The sequence below is a fragment of the Pleurodeles waltl genome, chromosome 10 (assembly GCF_031143425.1).
Source record: "Pleurodeles waltl isolate 20211129_DDA chromosome 10, aPleWal1.hap1.20221129, whole genome shotgun sequence".
Taxonomy (NCBI): domain Eukaryota; kingdom Metazoa; phylum Chordata; class Amphibia; order Caudata; family Salamandridae; genus Pleurodeles; species Pleurodeles waltl.
The window spans coordinates 396,900,860-396,919,340 of record NC_090449.1 but is presented as its reverse complement, the minus strand read 5'-3'; the positions used below and the strand labels follow the sequence as shown (position 1 = coordinate 396,919,340).

The window sequence follows — 18,481 nt, the reverse complement described above, 5'->3', positions numbered from 1 at the left end:
TACAAAATAAAATTCTTCTGTACTTACTAATCACATCAGAAATTGGCCCAGCCCGACCTCAATCGGGCGATGACGGGCCCGTGAAGTGCGCAATAGTTATGAGGCCATGTAGGTGGAAAGGGAGCCTGGGGGATGAAGTCCCACCCCAGGCTTCAGCGTCTCAGAGCCTCTAAACAGCTGCCAGAGTCCCACGCAGCGTGAAGTGCGCAATAGTTATGAGGCAGGTAGGTGGAAAGGGAACCTGGGAGAGGAAGACCCACCCCGGGCTTCAGCGTCTCAGAACCTCTAAACAGCTGCCAGACTCGTTTGTACCACTTCACCCAATCCTGGCTCTTGAGCTTACAGCAGGTGCATTCTGGTACCTGTATTTCTATGTTACAAATATGAACCTAAGCTACAGGTCCGCACCTAACCGCACAGATTTAAAGTGCCACTTGCTGAAAATCAAAACTTGCTGAGGGCGCTACACGTCACTTGGCAGCTCTGTAAACAATGTCTCTGACACACTCCAGTAACAACGCAACGCAACAGAACCAGCTCCTGGGCGTCGCGAAGAGGGGCGCTTACGGTCCAGGCGCTAGCAATGGGAGAGAGACCTTTAAGTGTTTCTTGACTCTAGTTTAAGTTAAGTTTGTGCCTTAGTTATTTAAAGTTTTTAAAAAATCGCTATGATGAATGTGCCAGACATACACACAAGTAAAAATGTATCTGAGGTAGATTTCAGAAGCACTTCTTGCACCGGAAATGTGGTTTTCCTTCACGCTGGCCTCACTGCTCAGTTCTAGCGAGTCCCGTTGGGTTATGCTGGTCATACAGTCAAGAGGTTCATAAGTAGTGTTCAAATCACCTGCACTAGAATCATCGGAAGGGGGTTCTAAAAGTTGGGGACTCTGTTTTTAGCTGCTGAACAACTGGAAACATTAAAAATATTAATCTAAAGCCCTTTTGTGTACCTAATATTTATCTCCAGAATACAGGAGATGAAATATCTCATTTTTTAACAACGCGATGAAGAGAAATCTTTACCCAAATAATCAACCCACCAGAGGGCTTGCCATCAGTGTAAGGTGTAGCGTTGATGCAATAATAGACATACCCTCCTATACGAATTGGAGACGTGGCCCAAACTTCCTCAATTAAAGCAATATGGTATGAATCCATGAACCTTTTCCATGTAGTATCAGTGATTTTATGGTGTATGCCACTAGAATTCCATGAGAGGAGATGGATTCTAGGAATACATGCAGAGTCATCATTAGAAACGGAATATGTATTGGGCGATGGATTAAAAAGAGAAGAATTGTTGGAGATAGCTCAAGAGATCAGTATTTGTAATGCTAGCAATCCCAGGTAAATGCATTCAATCAATATCTTTTAATGGGGTGTTAGAATGAGACTGAGGACCTGGTAAGCTTTTTGACACAGCTAAATGTCCCTCGTCAAAGCGTGTTGTAGAAGATTGTGACAGTCTGATGGAAAGTTAGTTTGAGGGTGGGTAATAAAGACCTTTTTCAAACATCTTATTGTCCCACAACAGAAAGCATACTAGAGGGCTAGGGAAGGTCAGTTGCAATGAATTGATGAATATTATATTTGCAATTGATGGTGGAACCTGATGATAAAGTAGATCATTCAAGTTCGCTAAACCCTCAGGCACATTTTGGTGAATACGTTCTAGTCTGATGTAATCTAAAGAGTTAGAGTTTTTGTTATACCTTAAGCAAAAAGAATGTCCGAATGGATAAGAGATAAGACAACCCCTCTGAAACCCAATACAGTGGATGACCGTGTTAATCAGGAAATCTGTTCCCACAAGCCTTTTCCTTAAGTTTATGGACACTGATCAAATATAAAGTGAAACACTTCATACTATACAACGTAGGATTATGGAGGGGAGCAGTATGTTGGTTAACATGCTTACATGAATTATCAGCCCAGAGGGCTTTCCTGTCTCACACCAGAGAAAGGGTGTCTATTGACTGGGCTTCCCCCAAGTTTAATGCTATCGCCTTTGCTATCGGTCTTTGGATATTAGTGACTTCGTTGCCCGTCGACCTACAATGATATTGGTTAATAAACGGCAGAAACTCAGTGAATGGTGCAGCAGGGTTTGCATGTTTGCTGGCTAAAGACACTAATGAGGCATCAGTGATGGTGAACTGTTCCACTTGGGTTCTCCAAGCAGAGTGGCACAATGCCTGTAGCAAGGTATCAGCTTGCTAGGTCTGCTAAGTCCAGTGCTGAATTCAAGCATAAATTGGCTATATTGTAGCTCTCATCTATGACTGCCTTACCCTCTTTTCATATTCTTCCAGTAGATGGGACATCAGGGCCTTCATGTCCTCCAAATGTTGGTGTGCATATCTACTAAGGAGGGCGGTGGAATTGGAAATGCGCCTTTGAATGGCTGCTGTTTTTTGTATCTTACTACCAACTGCCTCCTGTCTCCTGCTTTCACCATATGGTGCCAGTACCACAGAAGATGATGACATGACTCTCTTTCTCGCTGTGGAGACTAGGAAGGAGTTGGGCTCTACATGTATCTGTATGCACCTGGGGTCTTGTGGGGATGCTAAGTATTTCTTCTCTACGCTGGGCGTTATTTCCTTATTTGTAGTAGGCTTAGCAACAATCTTTCTTCCCTGCTGGTGAACGCTTGGTAATAATGGTAAAATGTGTTTTTCCTGTTTATAGGCTTTTGTGTCTCCAAGAGGAATCAAGTGTCCCCTTCAAACTTAATTTGAACCCAAAAGGCGCCTGGCGCTCTTCTGATAACCTGATGGTACATGAAATATGTCATCCAGACAGGGTGGTCTTGAAAGATTCATATCTACAGTGGAGTCTGCCTCCATATTTTAAGGTCTCCTCTACAACGTGTGTGTCGAACACTAGCCCCTCTGCTTTGGGGTGAGTGTATCGATATTCTTCCTCCATTTCTATCTCATGCTTGATCTCCTGTGCCGTTTCCTCTACCACAGGTGTTTCTACCCCCTGCCCTGGATTCTTTATCCCCAAACGCTGCAATTCCCTGAAGAGACACCGCATTCTCAAAAACCCTGTTCTTTTTTTAATGAGGTGTTTAATCTCGACCTCCAGTGCTCTCTTTTTCCTCTCAACACAGGTGAAGTCCGAGGTCTTTTTATCCTTGGTACATCTTTTTTAAGTTAATCATCTGTGGAGGCAGGAGATAGGGTGTGTGGCAACTGCACTGTATAGCTCAGCAGTGTAATACAGACATATGGGAGGCAGGAGAGAAGTGGGGCAAGTGCACTTCATGACTCACCAGTTCATGTCTCCCTAGGGCCCAAAAAGACTCATGCTAAGCAGGGTAAGACTTAGGAAGCACATCCCTATGGGGATTTCTTTTACAGCAGTGAAAAGCAGAGAACTAAACTGATGATTCATGTTTAAGGTTTCTAACAGTAGCCATACACAAACATTCCTGACAGTGGCTTAATCTAGTATTTTCAATCTCTTCAATAATATGGCCCCATTATTGTTTTTTAACAGAAGGTTAACTTGGTTATCCTTCCTTCTCCATTAAAGAGTTGTTACTACACCTGGAGACTCACAGGCTTCTGCCATCTCCACGGACTACGCCAACAGACTTGAGTCAACCTGGCTTTAATCTAGTAGCTGCTTTTCATACGGAAAGTATTTAGAATAAAAATCTACCTTTAATCTCCTGAGATGAAGTGCGAGTCACAATTGATGTGCAAGTGCTCTACTAAACAAAGCCAAGCAAAGTCTAACATTATCTGGTCCGAAACAGCAAATATACCACAAGATAATCATATATACCCATGAACACCCAACTCAAGCGGAGAAAGATAATAGGTTCTATAACACAGTAACTAAATTACAGTATTTAGCATTATATATTTTCCAGTAATGCGCAGCATGTGAACCTAGAAAAGTTTAACTCTGCAAAATTAAATGTATAGATGAGAAAGAAAGGGAGGGGTTTGTAAGTTAGGACAGGGAGATATGTAAAGTCGAGGAAGCAGCTAAATGGAGGGCGAAAGCTAGGAAAGAAAAAGAAGGAAGTGAAAAAAATGTATTGAAAAGAAAGTAGTAATTGGGGTAAATAGTGAGGGGAGAAAGAAAAAGATATAAAAGGGGATAAGTATAATATGAGTGAATACCTAAAAGTAGAGAAGAGAGAAAGAGGCACTGGAGAAGGAGTTAGAGATGTAGAGGAGGAAAGAGCTGCTTGGAAAGAGTGAGTGCGCACGATGGTGATGGAGGTGGCTGTGCTAATAGAAGAAAGAGAGAGGGAGATAGAGCTAACAGGCGAGAATAGAATGGGTAGAAAGTTAGAAAATCAGATTAGAGAAGATAACAGATTTTACTTTGCAGTATGTCATTTCTTCACATCACAGATGGGGCTGATTACACTCTTTACTTCCTATGCCCTGTCCCTATCATCAAAGATCAATGCTTTCCATTCAGCAAACCTTCTGAAAATGTCTAATCACTGCCAATGTTTGCGGAGTTCTACTTACTAATGTTTTGCAGGCAGATGTCAAGCAGCACAGACAGGTTTTTCTTTGGGCAGATGTTCTCCAAACCAGGGGTTGGATCAGACTCTGCAAATTCTAGTGTCTGATATGGATGGCAGCAGGAACAGCGGCTCAAAGACAATGGTCCCGTTCTGAAACAAAGAATAAAGATAGAGTTCAGCATGTATGACTGCCTTCGTGGGATAATCTAAACAGTGTGTCGGGCTTTGCCCTCTTAACTGCTTTTGGTCATACTGCCTATTCGTGAGCATAGTCATATCACTTGCTTATCTGTGGTTTCCTGCTTGCATACCCAACACATACTTTACCTGACCAATAGGATCATTTGAAGTAGCTGAAGGTTTTGATTATCTCTGAACTTAGGAGTAAATGGTGTATGTCACAATACTGAGGATAGAAATATTGACCACTACTACCATGGACTTCGCAATATGGACTTCCTGTATATCGTCAAAGTAAGCACACACAGGAAAGTATTGATTTACTGTTTTAACACCATATCCACTTACCTTAATTTGTTTTTGTTTAGATACGTTTATTGCTTTTTGTGGTAGTGTTACATGTTGTGATATTACATACATACAGGTATATGGCATTTAGACATTACAATATAACGTATGGCTAGCAGTCCTCTACAATACTTGAAAGCGTTCCCTTACGAGGGGAACACCTCTTGTGATCTGTTCAGAACTGTAGGAGCCTTGGAATATACGGACCTCAAATTACTCGTGAAATACTAAAACTCGAGAGCCCTGAAGAAGTCGTTGGGGACAAAAGGATTATCCCAAGACGAAACACGTGTTGGCTCAATGTGTATGGGTCAAGATGTATCTTCATGAAACATATTGATTATTGGAAGATGTGATTCAATAAATCCTGGATGGAATTGGACTTTATAAAGACTGATGTGATATTTAAGATTGCGTTCACTTGAACCTTACTCACTTGATTTTTTACCTGTTTGATCGCTATAACTGATAAACTGTGTGAAATTCATTATTTAACAAAGAAATACGAGGGGGGACCTCACTGTATGTTTATCATTTGTTTGGGTTCCTTTGAACCTGTAAGGGAAGGGTGTTTTCCCTTGTGTAGGCAACCCCTAATGAGATGTGTGGCCAATTAGCTTCCTGAGCGCCATCAGTCCCTTATCTATACACCCAAATTCTTTTCTCTACAATACTTTACTTCACAGGCATGGGATTAAGCAAATTGTGCGATCTTCATTGATTTAATTAGACATATTTCACACATGTAATCAATGCAGTCTGCATGCAAACAAACTATAAAATAACATGCATGTGGTATACAATCAGAGGAATTTCAGCCCTTTTTGCAGCGGGCATTTAAGGAAGGCATCTATTGTGTGCTTATGTCAGAAGTGCACAATAGGCACTGTGTAGAACTAAAATTGGCATGGGAGGCTATAACAACTTTACCTATCATGCTAAACCCTAACTTCGCTGCGAGTCGCTCATTGTTGTCTAAGTGGGGGACGCTCAAGTTGGCACGTTATCTCATGGCAAAAACAAAGTCAGTTTGCAGGGATCTGGTTTCCTCTGTGTGTATGTGGTGGGGGGGGGGGGGCTGTGAGATCAAGGCAGAGGACCGAACTATTTAAGTTTACGGGGGGATCAGTTGCACTGGTGCAGGGTAGATGGGAGTCTCACATGCCTGTGTGAAGGTCTGCCATTATACCATCCCAACTACTGGCAATTGGATGCTTACGCAATCCCATGGCATCCTCTCTGTGTAATGCCACACTATCGGTCTGAGCCCAGTTTGGGAAGGATTGTAGCCAGGAAATGAAAATGTCACTTACCCAGTGTACATCTGTTCGTGGCATCAGTCGCTGAGATTCACATGGTATGCATGAGCTCGCCATCTGGTGTTGGGTCGGAGTGTTACAAGTTGTTTTTCTTCGAAGAAGTGTTTTCGAGTCACGGGACCGAGTGACTCCTCCTTCTGTGCTCATTGCGCATGGGCGTCGACTCCATCTTCGATTGTTTTCCCCGCAGAGGGTGAGGTAGGAGTTGTACTATAGTAATAGTGCCCGCGCAATGAAAAATGTAAGTATGTACCTATTAAAGGATTAAGTAATATATATACAAATGTACAAAATTGAAGGTAACTTCTGAACTGCTACAGGCTTCCGGGGAGGTGGGTGGGTCCATGTGAATCTCAGCGACTGATGCCACGAACAGATGTACACTGGGTAAGTGACATTTTCAGTTCGATGGCATCTGTCGCTGTAGATACACATGGTATGCATAGACTAGTAAGCAGTTAGTTCCCCATAAGCGGTGGTTTAGCCTGTAGGAGTAGAAGTTGTCTGAAATAGAGTTCTTAATACAGCTTGACCTACTGTAGCTTGTTGTGCGGATAGCACATCTATACAGTAGTGTTTGGTGAATGTGTGAGGCGTAGACCAAGTGGCTGCCTTACATATTTCCTGCATTGGGATGTTTCCTAAAAAGGCCATTGAAGCACCTTTTTTCCTTGTTGAATGTGCCCTGGGAGTAATGGGCAGTTGTCTTTTTGCTTTAAGGTAGCAGATTTGGATGCATTTAACTATCCATCTGGCTATACCTTGTTTTGATATTGGGTTACCTGCATGAGGTTTTTGGAATGCAATAAATAGCTGTTTAGTTTTTCTGATGTTCTTTGTTCTGTCAATGTAGTACATTAATGCTCTTTTGACATCTAATGTATGTAGTGCTCTTTCAGCCACAGAATCTGGCTGTGGGAAAAATACTGGTAGTTCTACCGTTTGATTTAGATGGAATGGTGAAATAACTTTTGGTAAAAATTTTGGATTAGGTCGTAGGACGACCTTATTTTTATGTATTTGTATAAAAGGCTCTTGTGTTGTGAACGCTTGAATTTCACTTACTCTTCTTAGAGATGTAATGGCGATGAGAAAGGCAACTTTCCAGGTTAGGAATTGTATTCCGCAAGAGTGCATGGGTTCGAAAGGTGGGCCCATGAGTCTTGTTAGAACCACGTTTAGGTTCCATGAAGGAACAGGTGGTGTTCTTGGTGGTATAATTCTTTTAAGCCCTTCTATAAATGCTTTGATAACTGGTATCCTATACAAGGAAGTTGAATAGGTAGTTTGCAGGTATGCAGATATTGCTGCAAGGTGTATTTTAATAGAAGAGAAGGCTAGCTTTGCTTTTTGTAAATGGAGCAAGTAATTTACTATATGTTTTGGAGTTGCATCTAGCGGTTGTATCTGATTATGATGGCAGTACCAAACAAATCTTTTCCACTTACTTGCGTAGCAGTGTCTAGTGGATGGCCTTCTGGCCTGCTTTATGACTTCCATACACTCTTGGCTAAGTTGTAAGTGTCCGAATTCTAGGATTTCAGGAGCCAGATTGCTAGATTCAGCGATGCTGGGTCCGGGTGTCTGATCTGTTGGTTGTGTTGCGTTAACAGATCTGGTTTGTTGGGCAGTTTGATGTGTGGTACTACAGACAGATCTAGCAGTGTTGTGTACCAGGGTTGTCTTGCCCAAGTTGGTGCTATTAAAATGAGTTTGAGTTTGTTTTGACTCAATTTGTTTACTAGGTAAGGAAGGAGAGGGAGAGGAGGAAAAGCGTAAGCAAATATTCCTGACCAGTTCATCCATAGGGCATTGCCTTGGGATTGCTTGTGTGGGTATCTGGACGCGAAGTTTTGGCATTTTGCGTTCTCTTTTGTTGCAAATAAGTCTATTTGTGGTGTTCCCCAGAGTGTGAAGTAGGTGTACAGAATCTGTGGGTGGATTTCCCATTCGTGGACTTGCTGGTGATCTCGAGAGAGATTGTCTGCCAGCTGATTCTGGATCCCCGGAATAAACTGTGCTATTAGACCAATCTGATGGTGGATTGCCCACTTCCATATTTTTTGAGCTAACAAGCTTAACTGCGTTGAATGTGTTCCTCCTTGTTTGTTTAGATAATACATCGTTGTCATGTTGTCTGTTTTGACAAGGATGTATTTGTGGGTTATGATTGGTTGGAAAGCTTTTAGTGCTTGAAAAACTGCTAATAATTCTAGATGATTTATATGCAGTTTTGTTTGATGTATGTTCCATTGTCCTCTTATGTTGTGTTGATTGAGATGTGCTCCCCACCCTGTCATGGAAGCATCTGTTGTTATTACGTACTCTGGCACTGGGTCTTGGAAAGGCCGCCCTATGTTTAAATTTATACTGTTCCACCATAGAAGCGAGAGGTAAGTTTGGCGGTCTAGCAACACCAGATCTAGAAGGTGACCCTGTGCTTGAGACCACTGTGAGGCTAGGCACTGTTGTAAGGGCCTCATGTGCAGTCTTGCGTTTGGGACAATGGCTATGCATGAGGACATCATGCCTAGGAGCTGTAGTATTGTTCTTGCTTGTATTGTTTGGTTTGGAGACATGTGTTGAATGACCCTGTTGAAATTGTGGATCCTTTGTGGAGTTGGCGTTGCTACTCCTTTTGTCGTGTCTATTATGGCTCCTAGATATTGCTGTACTTTGCTTGGCAGAATGTTTGATTTTGCAAAGTTGACGGTGAACCCTAGTTTGTAGAGGGTTTGTATGACTTGATTTGTGTGGTTTGAGCATTGTGTGAGCGAACTGGTTTTGATTAGCCAGTCGTCTAGATACGGGAACACATGTATTTGCTGCCTTCTGATGTGTGCAGCGACTACTGCTAGGCATTTTGTGAATACTCTTGGAGCGGTTGTTAAACCAAAAGGCAATACTTTGAATTGGTAATGTATTCCTTTGAATACAAACCTTAGATATTTCCTGTGTGATTGATGTATTGGTATATGGAAATATGCGTCCTTGAGGTCTAGGGTTGTCATGTAGTTGTGTTTTTTGAGCAATGGTAACACTTCTTGTAGTGTGACCATGTGAAAGTGGTCTGATTTGATGAATGTGTTTACTACTCTGAGGTCTAGAATTGGTCTCAGTGTTTCGTCCTTTTTTGGTATCAAGAAGTACAGTGAATAAACTCCTGTGTTTATTTGTGTGCTTGGTACTAATTCTATTGCATTCTTTTGCAGTAGTGCTTGAACTTCTATCTCTAGAAGCTGTGAATGGTATTTTGTTAAATTTTGTGATTTTGGTGGTATGTCTGGAGGGAATTGCAGGAATTCTATGCAATAACCATGCTGGATAATTGCTAGGACCCATGTGTCTGTAGTTATTTTGTCCCATGCTTCGTAATATTGACGTATCCTCCCCCCCACTGGTGTTGTGTGGGAGGGGTGTGTGACATGTGAGTCACTGCTTGTTGGTAGTGGTTTTGGGGCTTTGAAATCTTCCCCTATTCCTAGGGAATTGCCCCCCTCTATACTGGCCCCGAAAACCTCCCCTGTACTGTCCCTGGTAGGTGGGCGGTGCGGACTGTGAGGTGCTAGCTTGTGTGGCCTGACCCCGAAACCCTCCTCTAAAAGGTGTTTTGCGGAAGGTGTTATAAGATCCTCTGCTCTGCGGGGAATAGAGTGCGCCCATGGCCTTGGCAGTGTCAGTGTCCTTCTTGAGCTTTTCTATGGCTGTGTCGACCTCCGGACCGAACAGAAGTTTTTCGTTTACTGGCATGTTAAGCACTGCCTGCTGAATTTCTGGCTTGAATCCAGACGTTCTGAGCCATGCGTGCCTACGGATGGTAACCGACGTATTAATGGTTCTTGCGGCCGTGTCTGCTGCATCCATGGAGGAGCGTATTTGATTGTTGGAAATGTTTTGACCCTCCTCAACAACCTGTTTTGCTCTTTTTTGCAGATCTTTTGGGAGATGTTCAATGAGATGCTGCATCTCATCCCAGTGGGCTCTGTCGTATCGCGCTAGCAGCGCTTGTGAATTTGCGATGCGCCACTGGTTTGCTGCTTGGACAGCAACCCTCTTCCCGGCTGCATCGAACTTCCTACTTTCTTTATCTGGGGGAGGTGCATCCCCAGAAGTGTGTGAATTTGCCCGTTTTCTGGCAGCCCCTACCACCACAGAATCTGGTGGCAGCTGAGAGGTGATGAATACAGGGTCCGTAGGAGGCGCCTTATACTTTTTGTCCACCCTAGGCGTCACTGCCCTACTTTTAACTGGCTCCTTGAAAATGTCCTTTGCATGGCGTAGCATGCCTGGGAGCATCGGCAGGCTTTGGTAGGAGCTGTGGGTTGAAGAGAGGGTGTTAAATAAAAAATCATCCTCTACTTGTTCCGAGTGTAGTTCCACATTATGGAATAGTGCTGCTCTAGCCACCACTTGTGAGTAGGCTGTGCTGTCTTCCGGTGGTGATGGCCTAGTTGGGTATGTGTCTGGGCTGTTATCAGACACTGGTGCGTCGTACAAGTCCCACGCATCCTGATCTTGGTCATCGTGGCTCATGGCGGTGTGAGCTGGCGAATGTGACGGGGTGTAAGTTGGCGAAGCCGGAGTTACAGGTGGAGGCGAGGGAGGAGGTGTTACCTTTTGTGCTGTTTGTTGCTGAGGAGTAAACTGAAGCGTTCTCTTTCGTTTGACAGGTGGAAGGGTACTGATCTTCCCAGTCCCCTGCTGAATAAAGATACGCTTTTGCGTGTGATCCACGTCAGTGGATTGCAGTTCTTGTTCAAATCTATGTTTCTTCATTTGAGAAGACATAGAATGCTCTTCAGTATAGGAGCCAGAAACAGGGTCTGATGTCGCTTTTTTCGGCTCCGAAAGCCCTGTCGATTGTTTTTTCGGCTCCGAGGTAACCTTCCTCTTTTTCTGTGCCGAAAATTCTTGGCCTCTATGGTCTTCGGCGCCACTGTCTCGGCGTCGATCCGTGTCGACACCGAACTCTCGGTGTCGATGCTTCTGTTTAGCACTCTCTCGGTCTCGAGGAGGCTGCGTGCCGGTGTCTCGACCGGAGTCGGACGATCTCGACACTGAATGGGCCTTTTTCGGTGCCGATTGTTGGTCACCGAGAATTTGGGTGGAGCCATGGCCGGTTGGCAGTGGCGTCCCCTGGGCCTTCTTTCCTTTTTTAAGGTTTGATCTCGACGTCTTACTCACAGTTCTTGTAGAGTGTAGCTCGTCGGAGTCTGAATCCTGGATGGAAAAGGATTCCTCCTGTTCCTCTTCTGTCTCGAACTGTCGACGCTCTTTTGGCGTGGACGCCATCTGCAGTCTTCTCGCTCGACGGTCGCGCAGAGTTTTTCGGGACCGGAACGCCCGACAGGCCTCACAGGATTCTTCGCTGTGCTCGGGTGACAGGCACAGATTACAGACCGAGTGTAGGTCCGTATAAGGATATTTGTTGTGGCATTCGGGGCAGAATCGAAACGGGGTCCGTTCCATCGGCGTTGTCCTCCACGCGGTCGGGCCGACTAGGCCCCGACGGGGTGCCGAAATCTACCCCGAAGGGCACCGAAGCGCTTCGATGTTCAACGCGTCGTCGTATGTGTCTATCTCTAACCGGATCGCAACGATACCGTCGAAAATCTTCCGTTTTCAGCTATCTTTCCGTTCCGAAACTCGGAGCGACAGGAACACGTCCGAACCCGATGGCGGAAAGAAAACAATCGAAGATGGAGTCGACGCCCATGCGCAATGAGCACAGAAGGAGGAGTCACTCGGTCCCGTGACTCGAAAACACTTCTTCGAAGAAAAACAACTTGTAACACTCCGACCCAACACCAGATGGCGAGCTCATGCATACCATGTGTATCTACAGCGACAGATGCCATCGAACGTAAAGATTTTGCTAGTTCTAGATTGATCAAGCGGGGCGTAACTTTATGTTTTTTGCTTCTGCGGTATAGACCCAATATACACATATCCCACATATGAGATATTGTTTTATCAGTACAGGGCTGGATGGGGTTGTGAGGGTCGGGCACAGGGGTAGGACAGCAGAAGGACGTTATCTAGAGTCCAGGCCGGTAGTACTGTAGCAGTGTCAGTGAGCAGCAGTGCTGCAAATCATCTTGCAACTCATTGAAGTTATGATGCTTAATAATAGAGTTCAAAGTTGGGGATCACCACTCTTCCACGATCCGCAGGCTGGTACAGCTGTAGGGTCTCTATTGGTTTTCAGCAATGAGACAAGGATCGTCTCACGGAGGGAGTCTGCACGTCGAGATGTTTCTAGCGCCTTGGCATAAAGGGATTGTAATTAGGGTGTGAGAAGTGCGGTGTAAGCCTTTAAGAATTCTGCCCGAAGACTATCCAGCCCTGGGGTCTTGTCAGTCTTCAATGTTCTTACTGCCTCACATATTTCAAGGGGCACGATCGAGTCTTCTAGTTACATCTTTTGTTCTTGAGTAAGGGAGGGAAAGGGTGTTGTAGCTAGAAAGGAATCTATGGCTTTCAGTGTGGCCTCAGAGGTTGACCGATATAGCGAGGTGTAGTGGCTTGTCTAATCTTGGTGTATTTCATGTTGCATTACAGTAAGTGTCACATGGAGGAACGTAATGTGGCAATCAAACTGCTTGGTCAGTCCTGTGGATTCAACCAAGCCAAAAGCAAGCTGGCTATGTCCGTTGTGGCATGTGTTTTGGCCGAATGGACAGCGCAATTGTGGCACTGCAAGTGCTCGAGTAGAGTGGCGCGTTCTCTCTGTGCCTTCGCTAATTTTCGGCCACTAGATGGGCTAGTCATTGACTCAGTCTCCAAATAAAGCAATTTCTTTTCAATACACAGTATGTCAGTGTTTAACTGCTTTCATTTGTTCCAGCATATCTCCATACAGCGTCCTCTTCATGTCACTTTGAATGCTTCCCATTCAGTGAATCTTGCCCTCACAGTGTCAGCGTTCTGCTCAAAAAACCCTGCAATCACTGTAGCGACGGACTCACAAAATGGTGGATCTTCCAGAGCCACTGGTTGTAGGCACCAAACCATATCTACTTACCTTAATGATATAAAGCACATCAATATTGTGGAGTCAGTACTTGTGCAGATCTCTTACAAAACTCAAACTTACAATTCACCATTTCTTAACAGTCAATTTTCAGTTCATTTCAAGCTTACCTTTTCCATTCAAAACTTTTAAGCTTGCCATCAAGGAGCAGACTATGGCCCTCATTTCAACCTTGGTGGGCGGCTGGTTGGGCCGCCTATGCGGCCACAAACCCACCGGACGCATTTCACCATCAGAGTTTCAACAAAGTTTCCGCCCGCCGGTCCAGCAGGGATGTGGACCGTAACATTGCCGCCGGCTCCTAATGGAGCCGGCGGCAATGTGGCGGTGCGGCGTGTGCAGCAGCACCTGTTGCGCTTTCCACTGCCTGCCAAGCAGACAGTGGAAATCGCGATGGAGCGGTGCCTGGGGGACCCTGCACTGCCCATGCCAAGTGCACTGGCAGTGCAGGGGCCCACAGGGGCCCCGCGAGTCCCCTTACCGCCAGCCTTTCCATGGCGGTGTCTACTGCCATGGACAGGCTGGCGGTAAGGGGAGTCAAAATCCCCAGGCAGCGCTGCTTGCAGCACTGCCCTGGCGGATTGCGCCCACTGGGACATCCATGGCGGAAAACTGCCAGTCCCGGTGGTGTGACCGCGGTGGTACCGCCGCGGTCATAATATGGCATTTCGTACCGCCAGCCTGTTGGCGGTACGAATGCCACTTTAACCCTGCCGGTCGGTGACACCAGGGTTGAAATGAGGCGCATGGTGTTTAGCTTGAGAAATCATCTTGTGGAAGTCTGCAGGTCTTTTTCAGGCCAAAGATGCATGGCTTGTCGATCTTTGTGCTCCTGCACGATGACCTGAGATGGCCAGTAAATGGGAGAGGTTACCATGCATTCATACTGGTAGATATTTTAGCTGCATCTGACTGTAGGAGGCTGGCCTGGCTTATAGTGGGTACCTTGTGGTACTTACATCCTGTGCCAGGTCCAGTTATCCCTTATTAGTAGAATAGAGGTGTTTCTAGCAGCTTAGGCTGATAGAAGGTAGCTATGACAAAGCAGCTTAGGCTGAACTAGGAGACATGCAAAGCTCCTACTACACCACTTATATCATATAGCACAATGTCACAAGAAAACACAATACACAGAGTTACTAAAAATAAAGGTACTTTATTTTTATGAAAATATGCCAAAAGTATATCAATGAGTACCCTCAGTTAGAAGGTAAGTAATATACACAAGTCATATGTACACAAACCCAAAACAGGTAAGTAATAGTAAGAAAAGTAATGCAAACAGTGTAGAATTACAATAGGATGCACTAGGTAAACATAGGTCTAGGGACAACACAAACCATATACTCCAAAAGTGGAATGGGAATCACGAATGGACCCCAGACCTATGGGAGCTTGTAGAGGGCTGCTGGGACTGTAAGAAAACACAGTCAGGTTGTCCAAGATACCCTACCCCAAGACCCTGAAAAGTAGGAGTAAATTACACCTACTACCCCAATAGAACACAATAGTCGTGATAGGGGGATTCTGCAAGGACCACAAACACCAGCAAAGCACTGAAGACGGATTCCTGGACCTGAGGACCTGCAAGGCAAGGGGACCAAGTCCAAGAGTTGCGATAGTGCCCGGGGGGGCAGGAGCCCAGGAAACCCCGGATGAAGGTGCAAGGAAGCTGCCTCCGGATGGAAGAAGCTTAGGATTCGGCAACAACGAAGAGAGCTAGGAACTTCTCCTTTGGATGGAAGATGTCCCACGTAGAAATACCGCAAACAAGCCTTGCTAGCTGCAAGGGTCGCAGTAGAGGTTTTTGACTGCTGCTGGGGACCAGGAAGGACCAGGATGTCACCCCTTGGAGGAGACAGAGGGGGCGCTCAGCAACTCAGAGAGCCCCCACAGAAGCAGGCAGCACCCACAGACGTACCAGAGTAGGCACTTAGAAGATTTGTGAGCCGGAGCTGGCTCAGAGTCACAATGGAGGGTCCCACAACGTCAGCGTCCAACTCAGAGGGTTGAGCACTGTAGGACGGAGTGCTAGGGACCCAGGCTAGGCTGTGCACAAAGAAATCCTTGGAGAAGTGCGCAGAAGCCGGAGCAGCTGCAAATCACGCAGTACACAGGTTTGCAGTCTAGTGTGGGGAGGCAAGGACTTACCTCCACCAAACTTGGACTGAAGGATCATTGGACTGTGGTAATCACTTGGATAGAGTTCCTGTGTTCCAGGGACCACGCTCGTCAGGATGAGAGGGGACCCAGAGGACCGGTGATGCAGTCTCTTGGTGCCTACGTTAGCAGGGGGAAGATTCCATCGACCCACTGGAGATTTCTTCTTGGCTTCCAGTGCAGGGTGAAGGCAGACAGCCCCCAGAGCACGCACCACCAGGAAACAGTCGAGAAAGCCGGCCGGATGAGGCGCTACAATGTTGCTGGTAGTCGTCTTGCTACTTTGTTGCGGTTGTGCAGGCGTCCTGGAGCAGTCAGCAGTCGATCCTTGGCAGAAGTCGAAGAGGGAAGTGTAGAGGAACTCTGGTGAGCTCTTGCACTTGTTATCTGAAGAATACCCCAGAGGAGAGACCCTAAATAGCCAGAAAAGGAGGTTTGGCTACCAAGAAAGGAGGATTGGCTACCAAGAGAGGTAAGAGCCTATAAGAGGGTGTCTCTGACGTCACCTGCTGGCACTGGCCACTCAGAGCAGTCCAGTGTGCCCCCAATACCTCTGTTTCCAAGATGGCAGAGGTCTGGGACACACTGGAGGAGCCCTGGGCACCTCCCCTCGGAGGTACTGGTCAAGGGAGTGGTCACTCCCCTTTCCTTTGTCCAGTTTCGCGCCAGAGCAGGGCTGGGGGATCCCTGAACCAGTGTAGACTGGCTTATGCAGAGATGGGCACCATCAGGGCCCATCAAAGCATTTCCAGAGGCTGCAGGAGGCTACTCCTCCCCAGCCCTTCACACCTATTTCCAAAGGGAGAGGGTGTAACACCCTCTCTCAGAGGAAATCCTTTGTTCTGCCTTCCTGGGCCGGGGCTACCCAGACCCCAGGAGGGCAGAATCCTGTCTGAGGGGTTGGCAGCAGCAGCAGCTGCAGTGGAAAACCCGGAAAGGCAGTTTGGCAGTACCCGGGTTCTGTGCTAGAGACCCAGGGGGATCATGGAATTGTCCCCCCAATACCAGAATGGCATTGGGGTGACAATTCCATGATCTTAGACATGTTACATGGCCATGTTCGGAGTTACCATTGTGACGCTATACATAGGTAGTGACCTATGTATAGTGCACATGTGCAATGGTGTCCCCGCACTCACAAAGTCTGGGGAAATTGCCCTGAACGATGTGGCGGCACCTTGGCTAGTGCCTGTGTGCCCACACACTAAGTAACTTGGCACCCAACCTTCACCAAGCGAGGGTTAGACATATAGGTGACTTATAAGTTACCTATGTGCAGTGAAAAATGGCTGTGAAATAACGTGGACGTTATTTCACTCAGGCTGCACTGGCAGGCCTGTGTAAGAATTGTCTGAGCTCCTTATGGGTGGCAAAAGAAATGCTGCAGCCCATAGGGATCTCCTGGAATCCCAATACCCTGGGTACCCAAGTACCATATACAAGAGTATTATATGGGTGTACTAGTGTGCCAATGAGAATTGGTAAATTTAGTCACTAGCCTGAATTGGTAAATTTAGTCACTAGACTGCAGTGACAAATTTAGAAAGCAGAGAGAGCATAAACACTGAGGTTCTGGTTAGCAGAGCCTCAGTGATACAGTTAGGCACCACACAGGGAACACATATAGGCCACACACTTATGAGCACTGGGGTCCTGGCTAGCAGGATCCCAGTGAGACAGTGAAAACACCCTGACATATACTCACAAACAGGCCAAAAGTGGGGGTAACAAGGCTAGAAAGAGGCTACCTTCCTACACTGACACCTTGTAGCATCAAATTCTCTATGCTATCTGTAGCAGTTCTATGTGGGGGTAAGCACAGTTTTTTTCTGATGGAGTTCAGCAATTGGGTTATTGCCTCTATAATTTAAGTTGTATATTCTTCCGTTGGGAGCCTTAGTTGCTTCATCTGGATTTCTTAATAAGTTCATACAGACAATGACATGTCTGCCCTTGAAAACAAGATTAATGGGAGGATTTGCTTTCAGTGGCTCCATTAATTTCCAAATGGATCATAATGAACTTGATCAAAATGGAGTTGTTTTTGTTTGGTGACAGGGGAAAGGTCTATGGCAGCACGTTTTGCTCTAGTTAGCTGGGGCCCAATCCAACCCTAATCCTGGGACAGAAGATAGATCATCTCAGCTTGATCCTACAAGTATGCGTAGTGTACAGCCCATTTTTCTATCACATGAAAGTCTCTTTTTAACAAACTTTATAGCATTTGTGACATAACATGTAATCGCAATTGTTCATATAATGCGTTAGATCATCTTGTCAGTGTCACACCCTCATCATACAGACACTGGTTATGAAAAGTGAGAAACATTTCCTACAGTATGCAACAGAACCTCCTTAACCCCCCCCCCCCCACACACAACTCAATCCCTTTAGTAACCAGGACTTGACAACTATTGAATAGTCAGTATAAGTATTTAGGGGGATGCGTGAGAGCTCCATGTGTCATTCAGACATTATAGGAGGGTACAACTAAGCTATGGTTGAAATTACATGGCAGTCTACGGGTACATGCCACCATCTTTGGGACAGAAAATGAAGGATAGATTTGAGGGTGAATACCTTATGTGTAACTGTCATAGGAGAGATGTCATGAGCAGTGGGGCCACCCTGATAGCGAATCTCCCTGGTTGATCCAGTTAATCCTTTTCCCCAGTTTCCAATGCCTGAGCATTAAATCTCTCTAGTAATGTGTCCCATTCCATTGGGTGTCTTACAAATGCCCCTGTATTCTTCTTGCCATGTTGGCTCACTTTCAGCCTGTCCCCAGTGTGATACCGCTTTGCACCATACATGGACCTTAGGGGTCAGTGGGGATTTCCAGCTTTTTGTGATTAACCTTTTTTACTAACAGTAGTGCCAAGTTTGTGAAGAAGCTACTACCTTAGAGCATTTAGGCCACACATTCAACCCCAATAG

General features: G+C 45.7%; 1 protein-coding gene across 1 annotated transcript in view; it reads right to left on the bottom strand.

Annotated features, from left to right (window-relative positions):
* LOC138261557 (uncharacterized) overlaps positions 1-18,481 on the bottom strand; it is a 403,078-nt gene that overhangs the window by 126,431 nt on the left and 258,166 nt on the right. The window contains exon 10 of the mRNA XM_069210617.1: positions 4,506-4,654. Within this exon, the coding sequence (XP_069066718.1) occupies positions 4,506-4,654 (149 nt within the window). The remainder of the gene's footprint in view (positions 1-4,505; positions 4,655-18,481) is intronic.